The 17,884-nt window shown below is 41.7% G+C and overlaps 1 protein-coding gene across 1 annotated transcript; it reads left to right on the forward strand.

Moving 5' to 3' along the window:
* The first annotated feature begins 4,049 nt into the window (after window positions 1-4,049).
* Window positions 4,050-17,025, forward strand: LOC130195442 (DNA-binding protein RFX7). The gene is made up of 10 exons (XM_056416970.1): window positions 4,050-4,697; window positions 6,469-6,502; window positions 8,883-8,967; window positions 9,226-9,262; window positions 9,354-9,476; window positions 9,572-9,688; window positions 9,787-9,871; window positions 9,973-10,180; window positions 10,487-10,782; window positions 10,881-17,025. The coding sequence occupies exons 1-10, from the start codon at window positions 4,570-4,572 to the stop codon at window positions 14,187-14,189; spliced, it is 4,422 nt and encodes a 1,473-aa protein (XP_056272945.1). The 5' UTR covers window positions 4,050-4,569; the 3' UTR covers window positions 14,190-17,025.
* The last annotated feature ends 859 nt before the right edge of the window (window positions 17,026-17,884 follow it).

The following is a 17,884-nucleotide window of genomic DNA, read 5'->3' on the forward strand; positions in this document are numbered from 1 at the left end:
TACAGTAAAATAAATCAGTCCAGAATAGCCAGCAAGCGAAAGGTCCAAAATAAAGTGAGAAAACAATGACTAACAAGGAAACAACATTTTCTTGAGATTTAGATGAAGTGTCACTGTTCCACACCTCCGGTGTCGCTGACAAGCCAGCAAATGATGAGGTTTAAGGGACATGTGTGTGTGTGTGTGTGTGTTATGGAGAGAAGAAGAAATTGTCAATAATATCTAAATGTTAAAGCAAAGACTAATTTGATACAATTACATCAGCACTAATGAAATAGACATTTAAGTGATCCGATAAATAAAGCTTGTTATTATTTGAGAAAATGTTTTATAATTTAACAGACTGTTCCATAAACACCAAATCACATCTCAGTCGTTGACACACCACAGCTACATTAACAATATAATTTGACAACTCCTCCTCATATGTGAGCTAATTAGTGGCCATGTATTTCTGCTCTCCAGGAAACAGTTGCATAACATCTCCGTCTATGTCTTTATGTTTACAATCCCCCAAAACCACAGCCGACTTTAAGATCCACCACAAGATGAATAGTTAGTATATAAGTATCAGTATGAAAAGAAAATGTAAATCGTTTCTCTTTTTGTCATCAACTTTCCCCTAAAATATATGACTTTTAGAAGAAAGTGTAAGATCCCGACTCAGTATAAAAACATACTTATTAACATACTCCTCGGGATATCATCAGCATGGTCAGGAATACATACCAGCTGTAAGATCAGGGGCTCAAATTATGTAATCAACCATCAGTAATTAATTTTCATACATCCTATGAAAAGATTTCATTCATATTAAGCACATCGCCCTGCATCCCCACAGAGGGTGATGACTTAATGATCATTGACTTGTACGCGTTACTGGATCCTGAGAGTAATGTCCTCATTCACACACTAGCAGCTGGATGTCCTGAGTTCCAGGGCCTAGTATTAGTTGTAGATAGGAAGTATTTGTGACACCATTTCAGTTATCTTCCAACAGGCCAGATGTTTCAGAATAATGGAAACGTTTACTGGAGAATATTTTATACACACACCCAGGACTCCGTATATCTCCAATATAAAGGGATCTTGTGTTAAAACTGATTTGTTTGAAACAATAATCTACAAATATGATAAAATAAATAATTACCCGTGTAGTAAAAAGATTCACTAGTCACATTTTTCTCAATAAATCTAGCACCATCATCTTCAACCTAATACTGGCCTTTAAATATAGATTACGTAAATATAATATATCATATTATTGTTGTATTCTTGTAAGACAAAAACACACCCAACTGGACAATTCTCACCACATAATGAATAATATTCTAATTTCAGTTTTAATACTTGTAGTCTCTCAATTATTTGATAATGTATTGTTTAATATGTTGTCCTCTTATTTATGTAATTACCTGCTGTGAGTTCAAATTACTGACAACACATGTAAGTTAAGGCGTCACCGTTCATCTGTTCAGACTTTTATTGTGAAACATTAAAAGCAAAACATTGTGTGAGTGTGGCTTCTTCTTAATGTGTAACAGCTCATACCACTGAAGAGAGATTCACTCACTCACTCACACACACACACACACACACACACACACACACACACACACACACACACACACACACACACACACACACACACACACACACACACAGTCCTTTAAAATCTACAAGGTGGTCAACTATAGTAGCTTTTAGGAGTGGTTGAGTAATAATCTTTTACTCAAATAAAAAGAACAATACCAGAGTGGACAAATACGCCTTGACTAAAAGTAAAAGTACTCTGTATACAGAATGGCCTATTTCAGAGTAATGTTTATTATATTATAAGATTATAAAATGTTTCTACTGACAAAGGCTAGTATGATTTCAACTGATTACTGGATATTTGTAATAATCAGGATATCATAATATTTTATTAGCTCGCATTTGGTTATAATATTCAGAATATGCAAAGTAATTAGTAACTACAATTATTTAAAAAATGCAGTGAGTAAAAAGAACAATATATTAAAGTATTATAAAATTGAAATGGAAAATGGATTTTAAGTTTGTATATCTTGATGTCACGTCAACAATGCATAATTAACTTCTGTGCTTTGACAAAACGCTTCGTCACTGCAAAAGACCAACACAATATATAACATACTGTACTGAGACATCAAGTAAACAACACTGGAGCAGAGCCACGACGCACCCTGCAAACAAACTGAATCCAAGAAGCAACGTATGTTTTATTCTCTCTTGTTCCTGTTATTCTTATCTTGACAGGTATTAAGTCATCCTACTGTGTACGTGTCCGGGTGCATGCCTTTCCCGTGTGCGCGCGCGCGTGAGTGTGTGCGCGTGCTTGAACGTGTACGTTTGTGTGTACGTGTCTGTGTGTGTGTATGCGTGCGTGCGTGTGCGTGTGCGTGTGTGAGTCTATCGCTGTCTTGCATTGTGTTTCATGAGCGTGGTGTCAGTGGAGTAACATTACCGGTTTCCATCAACAGATGGCGGCATAAAATAAATCATGATGAAATAAATTCAGATTATTTTTCTTGACCTGGTGGCTTCATTCCTGTGACTTTATATTTCCACGAAGGAGATATAAAAACATCTCTATTCATGTGTTGTAGGTTAAAACAATGAGTAATCAAATGAACTGAACATGTGCACAGCCTGGGCTCACACTCTGTCATGATCTAGTAATTATCTAGGTTCACTGATGTGACATAAATGAATATTATACTGAAATCTGGAACAGACCGTCTCAATCCAAACCATCCTCTCAGGTTATTTTTTTCCGCCAGCTGTGTGTTAGATTTCAGCTGAAGGAAATAATAGTAGGCTGAAGTGTGTGATGTCTTGGAGCAATCTGTTTGATATTACATCATTTATTCCTTCACTGAAAGTCTGATCATCACTCGATTTAAACATATTGGTAGATCATTGGATCGATACACGCGCAGGTATATGACCGGTTTACATGATGAGGTGATATCATCCTGGCTGTTTACCCGTCGTTGTCACTATCTGATCAACCAGCTTCCTGCAACAGCGCCCCTGACGGCTGATAGCGGAACTGCAGCACACGGACCAGCGTCAAGTTAGAGGAAACGCGATAAATCCCCGTCAGGAGTTTAAAATTAAGACTTTTAAAAACACACATATAGCAAATGGGAAAATAGCAGTACAATTATGTATTTAAAACACAATGATTTACTTTCAACCGATAAATAGCTTTGTTGTTAATTAATCTGACAATTAATATTTGTAATTAATGGATAATGATTTTTTTTCTTTATAAATTGCATCACATATTGACCAGAGCATAAGATGACAAATTCAATTGACTGATGTTTTGTTCAACCACTCCAATGATATGCAGGTAATATTCACAGCTATTCAAGTATATGAAAAGTGTTTTGTATTGATGCTGAAAAAAAGTCACTAAATTAATTAATATAATTTCAAAATTGCCAATTCATGTTCTTGCAATACTTGGTTGGCATCATTTGAACCCAGAAACCCTTTCATATTAAGGGACTTTCTGGTTGAAAGGGGCCAGTAGTCAAAGTGAGTTGATCACGTTGTATATTATGTATACAGTATCAGGGGGGCCTCTAGTAACCCAGGTTCATTATTTAGCAATTTTTTCAAGGTAATTAGATTTTTGCAGAACAACAACATACATGTAGTTGTTGTATCCTAGCATGGGGGAACTCTCACATAGTAGGAAGAACCAAGGGCCCGAGGAATTGTTTATGGACCTGGTGCACACACTCAAATTGAACATTGATTTGTCAAGTCTGCCATACAACAATAGTTTGCTACTATAGTTTTTGCTTGCTATAATCATAACTCCTGTTAATACTGGTCATTATAATATCCCTTCATGATGTGCTTCCAATGTAAGTGATGGGTTAGAAAAAAACGACACTCTTTGTACTTCCTTATAAGAGTGTTTTAAATACTAAAAAACATCTCCATGTTAATATCCCTAAATAAATACTATCTGTGAAAATACAAAGAACATCTTAATATATTCAGACACACTTTGGATTGTGCAATTATGTCAGAGAGGGATGTTGTGTTGTCCAGTGTGAACAGCATACACGATTACAGCTTGCATATCTATTTGAATGCACAACTGGACATGCCATTATTATTCAAAGACACACACAAAAACGTGAAACTTTCCCGTAAACAGTTTCAGATCCCGTGCTTTTATTTTGAAGGCCCACACTCCCCGTGTACTTCCGGGCTGGCCGTGCTTCTCGTCTGTACCTTGACGCAGCCAAGCTGGTCTGTAGCTTCTGCTGGCTGCTGCAGGCGTGCTATTTGCGGCAGCGGAGAGACCTCTGCGAAATGCCTTTTGTATTCCCCGGGTGTCATTTTTGGTTCCGTTTTGTGTTTTGCGTCGGGTCCGATCACGGTGTTTGTCGCCATGCTCTGCGGTGGATTCAGCGGGCTGTCCTAGCTGACTGAGCCGCTCCAGCAGCGGTGGGTCCGGTGCAGCGCACAGCCGGGGATGAGGCCTACTTGTTAAAGCTCCCCCACCACCCCTCCGTCGCGATGGCTGATGATCAACAACAACCTGGTCAGAAGCCTGCTTCGGGATTAGGCTCTCTTCCAGCGCTGGTGCCAGGACTCCAGGGGCCCGAGGCGAACGCGTTACAGTTCAAAATAAAGAATTCCATTTGGTAAGAAATGAAAAATGATCCTCGAGCAGCCACACTTGTCCCTTTTTTTTCTCGTTTTTTTTCCGCTAGCAGTAGCCTCGTAATTAGCGTATCTCGCTGTGGAGAGGCAGGGGGGGCAGAGGGCTGCACAAAGCGGCTGGAAATAACACGGTGCCGACCGGAGGGCATTTCACGGGAGGGAAGCCGTGCTGCCCGCTCGCTGGTTGGGCATCAATGGGACGTTCACGCCTGGTTATTTCCAGCGGCAGTGGCAGTAGTCATGAGCCAGAGGAGGCCATGTGATAGATGATGCTCAACCCACCGCTGGTGCTGCTGCTCCGGGTGACAGGTGTCAAACCAGAGATGCAGTGCTGCTCGTGGTTCAGTGTGTTTGTGTTTTAGTTTTTCTACGGTGGCTTTGGAAACGATTTTAACGACATTATTTCGGTGTGTTGTGCAGTAAATTGCGAGTAAAATCAATTAAATATCGCGACGTTTTATTATCGACATTGCTCAGGTGTTATGACGTACTGTACAGTGGCGTTGGTAATAATTCAAACCTCATTCGCAGTTTTTGCACACTTTATGTATGTGATTTCAAATGGATGTTATGTACTAACACGATAACCATCACCCACAAAAAGAAAAAAACATGTTTTTCTTTTTGCAGATTCATTTGACTTTTTCAAAGTGAACTTGCTCTGCATCCATTAGTGCACCTGCTTTGATATGATCCTGGCAAAGCCTCTAGGGATGTGTCTGAGCTCTCCTATTACCGCCCTATAAACTACACAGTGCATTAAAAGTGCTGTCCACACCATACCAGCTTACCTATGTTAAAATCCAGAATTTGAAATGTATAAAATATAAAGACATTTTCCAGCCGTGTAGGAAAAGCACAGGTGTAAATGATAATAACAACGATGACTGAATTCCATTTAGCTGTTTCAGTTTCATGGTCTTGGTATTGTGCATGCTGGTTCACTGTCGCACTCACATGGCTTACGAGGACACCCAACTAGAATGGAGCCATTGTTAACGTTATTATTAACTCCTGAGCATTTACTACCATAACAAGTTATAACATGTGATGTTAAAAAGGCCTTTGGAACAATCATGCATTGTCCATGGCTCAATGCAATGCACTGCATTTCTCAGATGAGGTGTGGTGACACTACACCTGCCAACGATGATGCAAAGTGATAATAATTCATAACTGTCAACAAATCTACAATGAACTAATGAGGTTACATTGGGAGGAGTGAATGAGGACACAACATATAGTTTGATTGGTAAATAAAAATGATTTGTCATGATTTATAAATATATATATATATATATATATATCATACTCAAGGCTAACAGGGTCATGGTAAGGGAGGTGACAGTGGCCCATTGGCCTTGGAGTTTACGACTCAGCATCACAACAACCTGGAGCAAACAGCCAAGCCAAGGTTTTGGGTCGAGTCTCTTCAAGTCGCTGAATGACCAGCTGAAGCCCCAAAACATCTGTTGGGAGACCTGAAGATGTCTGTTCATTCACTCCTGTTTCAACCTGACCGATTGTGTATCTTAATTTAGTATATTAAAAAAATATTCAAAAACTGCAGTAATATATGAAAAATTATAAATATCAATACGTTGCCTGACTCAACTGTTCATATCGGGTTTCTTATACGTTAGACCATACAAAGAAAACATGAAATAACAGGAAAAAACTGCAGTTATCAAGGTTAAATGAATCCAAGTCATATCTATTCTCAATTCTGACTTTTTCTCTTTTCTATTGCAGCAAATCTGTACAATCAAAAGTGGACAGCATATTGGTGAGTACCCATGAGAAAGCCTTCTACCTGCACAAGCCAAGTCTTTGTGGTGTGTTACCTGACACTCGACCAAACCCTTATTATCACAGTCACATGTAACATGTTAGTTGGTGGATCATGAGAACAGATGTGCAGTTTAGCTTTAGTTGAAAATAATTTATATACTTTTCATGCTTAGTTGTCCTATTTTATATATTACTCTTATGTTTTACTGTTTTCTTTTTTAATCATGGTAACAGTATTGTGAATTATATGTGCCTGTCCATACACATAGATCTTTTTATTTACAATATTCAAAGGAACAACTTTTTTTTGCTACTCTGCCACATCTGTATATTTCAAATATTTCTATTTATGCACATTCTGTTGTGGATTTATCTGTGCTGAAGTGGCCCACATCTCGTATTCAGCAACACAGCCATGTCAGTGACATCAAAGCTACATGATAAAGCATTGACATTCGTAGTTACTGAATACAATACAGGTTAACAGTTTCTATTTTAATTTCAACAAGTCTGTCTGGTGTTTGATAGATTTCAGAAAGAATATTCCCTTTCAATTGACACATGACCCTGTTGGACAAGGCATGTCAGGCTGGAGCAGATAAAAGACCTCCTTTATAAAGAAAATTAAAACTTGAAAATGTGTCTCACTTATGGATTGTTTCAAATATGGTTGTGGGGTAAATATCAGAAGCTCCTTATTGTAAAATAATATGAGCACACAATGTATAGGTAAGGTGAAAAAAGGGTTTGAGATCTTAAAGTAATACTGAGGGGTGGGTGGCATTTATTAATCTTTTATCACCATATATGTTATCTTGTATTAAGATGTTTATATACATTTTGGCAAAATTGTATTGCATTAGCTTATCCAGTGAATTAAGTAACTGACAAATCAAAATATTTTATCACATTGTGCCACAGTATAGTCATATTGCCTAAAATTAAAAAAGTAATAATTCCATCCTTTCAGAAAATTAAGCATTTTTCTTGCATGTATTGATGACCTCTTCAAAAAAAGGAAACACAACATCCTAAACCACATTAAGAGGTAACATGTTATGGTCTTTAAATACTGGGATTAAAATGTGGGGCCTGTTTATATTGCTGAACATATCTTAACTTAAGTCTTCACGTACTCGTTGCCCAGAATATATGCAACGCAACAGTAATACACGACCACGGCCTCCTCAGCACCGCAAATCAGTCACTGTCCAATGTGTGATCGGACAAGGAACATTGAACAAAATATTAATAAAGTGCAAAATTATGAAATGAATAAAACGCTTGCTGTGATGAGTAAAATAAATATGCTAGCTGCTTTTGTAAGCTACGTTTTAATAACCGCGTCCATAATAACCACCTCGGAAAGGCAGACAGCCCAGGAGTCCCTATTTTACTTTATTATTTATCAATAAAAAAAGGTGTAGACTGAATCCATAGCTTATTACGACACCTCCCTTTAACATTATTACATTGAACAAATATCAATAAACTTATACACCGAAAATGAAAGATAATCAAAATAAATGTTTTGTACATATAATCCATACGGGTTTTGTATTTGATAATCATTTTATTTGTACATATTCCACATTTTATTTTTATTTTCAACTCCGCAAATGACGTTCTGTGACTGTTAAACATCTTTGTTTTTGCATTTGTTCTCGTCTTTGTTTTTGTATACATCTGGAAGCATCTTATTTTTTACTTAATCCATTTAATTAAGTGTTTTCAAAGTCCACCAAATAATTTTTTTTGAAAGCGCATGAATTTATAAATAACAAGTTTCCTTTGTCTAAGTATAGGTTCAGGTGGAAAAGTCCTCTTAGAAAATACAAGAAAATGTTTTCGTGGATGTTGCCAAAATATTGAGCCATGGCTAGTTCACCATCTATAAGCAGAGGAGGACTCGTTCACCGTGCTTGAGGCAATGGAGTGTAGTAAATAGCGTTTTTCATTCACTGCTCATTGGCCGACAGCTCTGACCTCATTCATTCAAGTATTGGTTCCCCTAGCAACAAAGAGGCAAATAGTAAAGGAAACCGGGAAGATGAGTCCATTCTTAGAAATTCTTAGAACGAAAAGCAGTCGGGGGGGAATCAATAGTTAGGGGGTTGTGTCTCACCAGTGGAGCGTTTAAGAATCGGTGCTAAATTCAAACTAATGCTGCGAATGTATTATGTGTTCCCTTGTGAAATCCATTAGGTCTAAAATATGATTTACAAAATATTGATCAATGTCATCTTCTGTCTTCATTCTCTCATCCATATCGCACTCACGAGGCAGACATTTATAGGTGATGTTTGGGGAACTGATTTGACTTAGTTTTTTATAAATGATGTGGTTTCCTTTTTGTGATCATTTTATTTTTACAGCAAGATGTTGAGAAGTTTACAGACATCGAAAAACTCTACCTCTACCTGAAGTTGCCTTCTGGTCCCAGCAGTGGCAATGATAAAAGGTATGACACAACACACACACACACGCACACATACACACACGCACATCCCTCAAGTTTAAATCAAGTTTGCACACTTTGCTCTTTGGCTTTTTTGGGCTATATATATATATTATAATTGTCATTCATTTTTCAGCTGCATGATTGATTATCATTATGAAGCAAACCACTTGTGTAGATTCTTGCTATACCTACCTGTCTGTGTTTCATTTGTTTCCCCATATCTATTCATCACTCCAACCCCCCAATTCTACCCATTTGGACTGAGAATGAGAGGGGGTCCACCCCTGGATTATGGTATTTAAAGTTTCTGTATTAACGAGAAATGATGCATGCAAACCAAGGACATCGCCTCACCAGATTTATCCTTCTTCTACACTAATTCCAGTGATCAGAGTTCCATGTCGTCAAGCCGTACTCAACAGATGTATGCTTTCAACTGGATACGGAATCACCTAGAAGAGCACCCAGAGACTTCCCTCCCAAAGCAAGAGGTGTATGACGAATACAAGTGAGTGTAACAGAAACAGAGAGGGCACAGGAAAGGGGTGTGACGACAGTATGCGTTCCTCTTTTAATCTTATGGATGATTCTCTTCTTTTGCAGGAGCTATTGTGACAATCTCGGCTACAATCCACTGAGCGCAGCAGACTTCGGAAAGATCATGAAGAATGTCTTTCCTAACATGAAGGCACGTCGACTGGGCATGAGGGGGAAATCCAAATATCCTTTAATTCTGATGAACCTGTCAACAATAAAAGGTGTTGATGTCTATTTCCAGATGAAGTCATTGTGTTTAAGACTCCTTAACTCCTTCTCACATACTGTTATAGCGGGTTAAGGAAGAAAGCTTTTGTTCACATGCCGTCCTTACCCAACCTGGATCTGCAGAAATCTGGTGATGGGGTAAGTTACTCTGAAGAGAAAAGAAATAAACATCCAATAAAATATCTTGTGAGACGTGTGAAACTGTCTGACGCTCGTCCGCCTGCCGCTGTCCACCGCAGTGTGAGCTGATGGAGCCGTCAGGCCAGTCCCCGAGCGCTGAAGATGAAATGAGGTCTGCCGCCTGTGGACTGGTGTGCGAGTGGGCCCAAAAGGTGCTGAGTCGTCAGTTTGACCATGTGGAGGACCTGGCCCGCTTCCTGCTCAATAGCCACTACATTGGTACTAAGTCCATGGCTGCACTCACTGTTATGACTGGAACGCCCACAGGTAAAGAAAGACGGCCTCTCATCGACTGGTGTTGTGATGTTACTGTCGTGTTCTGTCCTGGCCTCTCATGATCAACATAACAGTGCATCGGCCATTGTAAATAAACATGACATATTACAACGATGTTATCCGTCACAGTTTTTAAGTTTGTGATAATACTGTGCATAATAATCTGTGCTTACATGGCCAGAACGAGTTAAATTGTCTCTATTAGCAGAACCTGGTTGACGGGCTTTGCTCTCTTTTACACTGTATCCTGACTGATTCTTACATCATTCTTTGATTTCCGTTTTCTCCGCTTGACAGGGATGAAGACGCCAACTCCAGCCTCTGCGTTTGTGCCGACAGCGGAGGCAAACTCTTTCCAGCCCCAGGTGAAGACCCTGCCTTCTCCCTCTGTTGATGCGAAGCAGCAACTGCAGCGCAAGATCCAGAAGAAGCAGCAGGAGCAGAAGCTCCAGTCACCGCTGCCCAGTGAGAGCCAGGTCAAGAGGACAGAGGCCAGTACTCTTGGCCCCACCATCGCCTGTGGCAGCCCTGCTCTACTCTCCCCGCAGCCCACCATAGGCATCGTGGTAGCAGCTGTTTCCAGCCCAGTCACGGTATGTGGCGGAATTTCTGTCTCCAATTGTGCTCAGATATGTTATTGAACAGATGTGCCGAAGTGTCGTTTTATATATTTTCACATTTCTTCTCCCAGGTACAGCGAGGCAGGCAGTTGATGACCTCTCCCAGCCCTGTGGGGACTTCAGAAGGGAAAGTGTTGCCTGTGAACTTCCAAGTGGTCACTCAGTCTCTGAAACAGTCCCCCAAACACCCTCAGAATATATCAGCCAGTCCTGTGAGTGACCGGCTGGCACGACATGGTACGCGGTACGCACAAATCCTGCCCAAGCCCTCTGCCACCAGTGCCATCACGCTGCGCTCACCTCCCACCCTGCTCATCACCAACAGCCCGATAAAAACTGTGATGCCAACTCCCCACGTCAGCTCAGTCAACGTGGTGAAGATGACGGCCATTGCTCTGGCTCCCAGCAGCAGCACGGCCATGCGTCCTGCCTCGGCGGGTGTGAATACCATCGCGACCCTGGACGACTCACAGTACACACATTGTGGGAGTTCATTTGCCCCTCACTCCTCTGCAATCCGACCCGGTGCCCTGATCTCCACCCCGATCCTCTCCACTGACATCAAACTGTTGTGTGAAGCTGGACATGACAATAACCACGGCCATGGCACAGGGAGAACTGTTTTGGGGGTAAAAGAGGATAAAATGGCTAAGTTCAGGGCTGCAAGTGAGCCAAGCTTCCTGATTAAGTGTTCTCCTGGACCCGACAAGGGGTCAAGAATAAAAATTGACCCAACATCCCCTCCCATCTCGAAATCTGTAGCTGGGACTCAGGACAGCAATAGCAGTAACTGCCATGGCAGTACTTTGTACTTGACTGTTGATAATCACAACTTGTATTGCAACACATCATTCAATGGCTCCTCTGGTCTTACCCCAACATCGAAAGATGTCTGCCTGGATATCAAGAGCCCAAGAAAGCGCACAGGCCCAGGTGGAGAGTCCCATGTCATTCCTGTGAAAAGAGTGTTTATTTCCCAGCAGCCACTGGCTGTAATTGACAATCCCAAACCTGGAGTCAGTGCTGGATTGAAGAGGATCCCCAGACCGGGAACCCCCGCCAGACCAGAGAGTGCTCCCTGCAAAGTGACTGTGAGACACACCTCCATGGGGCCCACACAGATCCTTGCTCTCTCTGACTCGCCCATCACACACAACGAGTGCTCCCAGACTGTTGTCAAACCCCAGGCCTTGCTGATGAAACGCGAAGACCACTCCGTCAGAACTGATACAACCGCCGCTGGAAACAACATGCCGGATCAGGCGTTGCTACGGCAGATCACCAGAGACCCTCTCACCATACCAGCCAACTCAGGAGCACACGAAGCCTCTGTGATGAGAGACTTAAAGAGCACAATATGGGAGGAGGGACAGCTTGATGAGCTTCGGAAGCAGGCGTTTGCGCAGCAGATGCCAGCAGAACACAAACAAGCCCCTTCTGACCAACTTTCCGTTCTCGGTCAACCCCCCGAGGCCTCAGGCCAGCTCAGCCTCGTGCAGGAGATGGTTGACTTTGCAGGTTCTCAGCCCAACATGGACTACTTCCCGTTCAACGATGACGACATGACCCAGGACAGTATTGTGGAGGAGCTCGTGCAAATGGAAGAGCAGATGAAGCTGAAGGGTCTGTTTGGTAGCTGTGTGGATGTGTCCATACAAGGCCAGTCAGCCAGCGGTCAAGGCTCCATCATGAACGCTCACCAGTCTGGCCCTACCTTCTTCCACTCTGCCCACAGCAGCACCACTCCCGTCCAAACTCCCACTCCAACACCGACTCCGACGCCGACGCCAACCCCCACCTCTGAGATGACCCTCGGGCACAGCATGACGAGAGAGAGCCCCTGTTCCCGCATGGCTCCGATCACCCCTGTGGATGGACCCATGGGTCGCCACACCCCCATCAGCACACCACTGTCCAACTGCAGCAGCGTCCCCCCGAGCCCGGTGGAGTGCAGGAACCCTTTTGCGTTCACGCCGATCAACTCGAGCGTCACGGGGTACCACGATGCCAGCATTGTCTCCAGTAGCCCTGTTAAGCCCATGCAAAGGCCAATGGCAACACACCCTGACAAGGCCAAGCTGGAGTGGATCAACAACCGCTACAACAGCAACTCTGTCGCTCCTTTGCCCAACCACAGCATTGGCATTCTGCCCAGCTACCAAGACCTGGTAGATGATCAGTTTCGTAAGCCGCATGCTTTTGCGATTCCGGGCCAGTCCTTTCAAGCTCAGTCCAGACAGGATGCGGCTCACTTTGGCCGGTTGACCCCCATATCCCCGGTGCAGCAGCAGCTGCTGCTAACGGGTGTCACTACTCCCACCAAACAGGAGAGTTTTGCTGTGCCTGCACCGTTGGACAACAAGGCATCCACCTCATCTGCATCCAGCACTTTCCGTTGCCGCAGTGTCAGTCCGGCAGTGCGCCAGAGAAACTTCAGTGGCAATGCCAACCCTCCAGCCACCACCAACACCACCACTAACACCACCACCCAAGCTGTGGTTTCACCCTTTAACTGCCCCATCACCTCCGAGGTGCTCAGCATCCTGTCCAACAGTCAGACCGTCGGCTCGGTGCACAGCATGGTTCAGCGGAGCCAATCCGTGCCCCTGAACATCATGATGCAGAGTGAGAGGATGCCCGTGCACGGTCAGAGCAACGCCGCCAAAATCACCAATGTTCTTCTCAGCAAGATGACAGCTGATGGCGGCGATTCTGTCCGCGGCCTGGGCATCAACAACCTCGCCTCTAACTACACGGCCCGTATGAACCTCACACAGATCCTGGAGACCACTCCTGGCTTTGCGGAAGGAGCTGCCCACCAGACTCAGCTGCCTGTTCGCTCCAGCCCTGCTGCCTTTGAGCTCCAGCAGCATGGCTACCTCACCTCTAGCAGTGGGGAACAGGTGAGTTTCTCCACTGTGGACAGCCAAGCACAAGTGGGTCCTGGTGACCAGCAGCAGGTCCAGGAGAATGCTGTGCAGACACAACCGCAGCTCCTCCTCCAGAGCACACAGCAGCAGGAGGACGAGCAACAGCAGCTTGATTTCAACAACACCGTCAAGGACTTGTTGGGGCACGACGGCCTCAACCCCAGTTCTCAGTTGGTGGGTCAGGTAGCTTCCGAGCTCAATGCTGTGGCGTCTGACTTTTCAAACGACATCAGGCTGACCTCCGATCTGTCCAGTAGCATCACTGACCTTAACACGTTGGACACCAACCTGCTGTTTGATCCTAATCAACAGCAGGAACAATACGAAGACTCAACACTGGAAGAACTGAAGAACGACCCGCTTTTTCAGCAAATATGCAGTGATACTGTGAACTCTTTTGACTGGCTAGAAAGCAAAGACCAGCCGACTTCAGTCGAGATGCTGGGCTAAAGTCATCTTTTACTCCGTATGATTTATGTTCTCTGTTGTTTGTTTGGTGCGTATGTAGTTTGTCTGTTTTTAAACTATAGTTTGTTTGGATTTGTCTGGACTTTGCCATTCGTTCTGTTAAAAGTGCCGGGCTTACCAGAAAATCACTCGTACTAACGTTTAGTTACTTCTCTCCTTTTTCATTCGTCACCCAGAGATTCAGTACTTAACCACATTTCGCCCTCATCTGAAAATAGAAATGTCAGCATTTCAAGTAAAAGGTGTGAGTACTTGACGGCAGCATGCACTTACAAAGGGCAGGTGCGTATGGTCTGACCATTAAGAGAAACATAATCTTCCTTGTTCTAACCAATCAATAATGCAATATTTGTATTCAACAGACACTTAATGAAAGAAAGAGATGGACAGGAAATTTGGCACAAAAGACCAAAAACGTATGCTGTTGAATACTATTTTCAGTGTGTGCGGCTCAAGTTCAACCAAATGGAGACAATATTGGGATTGTAGTATATGCACATAATAGTTGTAGTACATTTGCCTGCCATATCTGAATATTAAAAAAGGGTAGCATCTTATGCTGCCAGGTGCTGAATTTACGACATAATCTTTATACTTTATCATATACCAAATCAGTGGAAAACTGATTCACGTCTGAGCATTGTCCAAGAGTGAAATTTTCTCAAAGCCTATACTTCTTGTACTGTTTAATATCTTATAAAGGGAGTAGATGAATCAGGAGGGAGAAGATGGGAATTCAGGCCACGTTGTGGACTATACATCGAGAGGAATCAACAACTGGCTGCCTTATTCCCAAAGTCCAAGGCCTTATGCCATCTGTAGAGAGACTGTATATAGTATAATGTTAAGACTCTTCAGAACCATCCAGAGCTTCATCATATCAAGGCAGCTGTAACTCTGATGTTTTCAGTACTTTTTCTGATTATTTTTCTTTTGCAGTGTTACAATATAGATGTGTATTGTATAGGCTAAAAACTACACTGTGTGCTCTTATCAGTAATGGATTAGGAGGAATTTGATATGCTGTCCATAAAACATGGCAGGCACACTTTTAAGTCATGAGATTTTTGTTGGCATGCTATATCAATGGTATGGAGAAGGCTTAGTTACATAGAAAGCTAGAGGCTGACATTTATGTTTTGATGTCATCTTGGGATCAAAAAGAAATGAAATTATGTTTGTGGAAAATCCAGCCTTATTTCCATACCAAAGATGATCTGTTTAAATAACATAAGAGATTATTACACATAGACACTCCTAGTAGACGTTAACGGCAACAAAAAACAGGGCGACCTCGGAGATATAAAAGAGTTTTATTTCGATGAAAAAGGGTTGAGTTGCATAAATCTTATGTATAGTATGTACATTTGTGAAAAGGGTCACTGTCCTATGTTTGATAGGCAACCATGGACCTGAGAGCATGTTGAAACCATCACTGCTAGCCAGGTAGGCTCTGTGATACAGTAGAATGCTTGCTTGAGTTTTGGGCTATTTGGTCAATGTTGTATGAGTCATGTTTAAGCTCCATCTGTAAATAGGATAGATACATAGAGATGTGATGTATCAAGACACTATATTATGGCCATTATTCTAGCTAAGTATGTGCCATTCATAAGAGAAAAAAAAAGCTTAACAGATCTATAGTCGGCAAGATACTGTATGTTGTGTGTTACATTTCTGGCTCAGTGTGTCGTAAAAGTAATGCTGTCGGGTCTCGCTTGCTGATTTTCTTTAACTTTTTTTCTATTCAAAGATAATAGGTCTCTGCAGTTGCAGAAGTGATGTGCGCTTTTGAGCAGGATCAATAGCATGGTATATTGAGAAAAAAAAGTTGTGCTACTGTTAGCTGGTTGCAAACATCTCTGTGACAGACATTGTGCTCGAAGCCTTTCAGCAGACACTGGAGAAGAAAAAAAACAGTTACTCATGTTTCAACAAACGTTGGAGGTTCACGTTATTGCACTAAATTTGTATGACACATTGCTTTGCCACATCTTTATGGACAAACGTAATGATGGCTGCCCACAAAAAAAAGGACGACAAATATTTTTTATGACAAGATGAGTAGGGAAATTAACTGTCAGAAAATGACTAATTGTCTTGTAGCAAAATGTGCATTAATCTCAGTGAGATACACATTTCTTACTCATTCTCATACACGAGAATATAAAGCGTTGAGGGGGGGAAAGTTCAACAACCTTTTAAAACCTACGTGCTCATTATGTTGATAAATGATTGTACGCACACATGTGTGATGACTTCTGTTGTACTTTGTATCCTTGGTAACCACTGTCTTCTGTGATTTGGGCAGGTTCTGTTAACCAGACTGGCAGTGCTAGTTTCATAAGTTTGATTACTTCTGTTGTGTGCTGTTTACTAAGTTAATGTTGTTCTATATGTTATGTTCATGATGACTGTTTTCTGTTGATTTTTACATATTCTTATTTTTTTTGCAAAATGCATTTGTGAAGAAATGTAAAATTTTCTCGTAATCTTTTCTTAATCAATAAGGCACTGATATTTGAATTTGAATGAAGGAATGCACCTCTTCATGAGTACAGGAGCTCCATCAAGCAGTGACTCTGATTCTTTACCTTTGACTGACCCAGAACCAACTCTGTTTGACTATCTTGTCCATTTATACCAGTAGAAAAAAAGAAGAAAAAAAAAACCTCCTCCGTGGTGTTGTCTGGTGTACTGCTTAATGTACAGTAGCTTGTTAATATTGCAATTGCGTTGTTTCTTTTTTCAATGGAAAGTACTCACTGGTGAGATTTTTAAAGTGGTTTTAAAAGCCAATAAACTTTTTTAAAGAATGTTCCTGTGTGTTTATGTGATACAGATTTTGTATTTTACTGTAGTGAAAAGAGAAAGTAACCTTACAGGATTTATTGTAGTTTAAAAATAATCATAATTAATAGTTTGACTGGTTGATTTGTGAGCTAGACCTTTAATATATTCTGTGTCATGGCCAGTGCTGTTAAAATGTCCCTGGGTAATGTCAAGATTTGAGGAAAACGTTGCAAGACAAAAACACAGTTTTTGCTAAGACTGGTGTTTATTTGTTTTTGGTCAAACACAACACACCTTTAATATTGTAGAAATCAAATATATGCAAAGCTATCCATTACCCTCTTGGCTTGAAGTCAGAGGTCATCAGCTCTTCAAATGACCTCCTTGGTCAGTGGGGGGTGGCCTCTCCTTGCGACTCGTTCCAGCCAATCAGAGCCCAGTTCGTTGGTCCTCTGCTCAGCTTTCCCAGGGCCTCATGGTATTCATAACATGCTAATGACCTTAACCCTATTGATCATGGCCAAACAGCCTAACCCTTAGCCATGTGGAGCCCTCCACAACACAACATTTAGCAACGTGAGTCAACAGATTTCATAAGCAATATACAAGATTATATTTCCTGTTTGTTCACAACACGTCAATAACGGGAGAATGTAAAGCTACAGATAGAGTGAGGCAGCAATGCAGAAAACTCATGTTTATTTTCCTTCATTTACCATCCTTCTCACAACTAAAATCATCTGTGGAGGTTTTGTAAGGGTGAAACCAAATATTTGCTCTTTTTTAAATCTATGCAAACTAGAAAAAGTGTCAATAATATGTCTGAACACAGGGACACTTCATACCACGTGCATTAGTTGATAACCATCGATGACAAACAAACA

Source organism: Pseudoliparis swirei, chromosome 6 (assembly GCF_029220125.1).
Source record: "Pseudoliparis swirei isolate HS2019 ecotype Mariana Trench chromosome 6, NWPU_hadal_v1, whole genome shotgun sequence".
Lineage (NCBI taxonomy): Eukaryota > Metazoa > Chordata > Actinopteri > Perciformes > Liparidae > Pseudoliparis > Pseudoliparis swirei.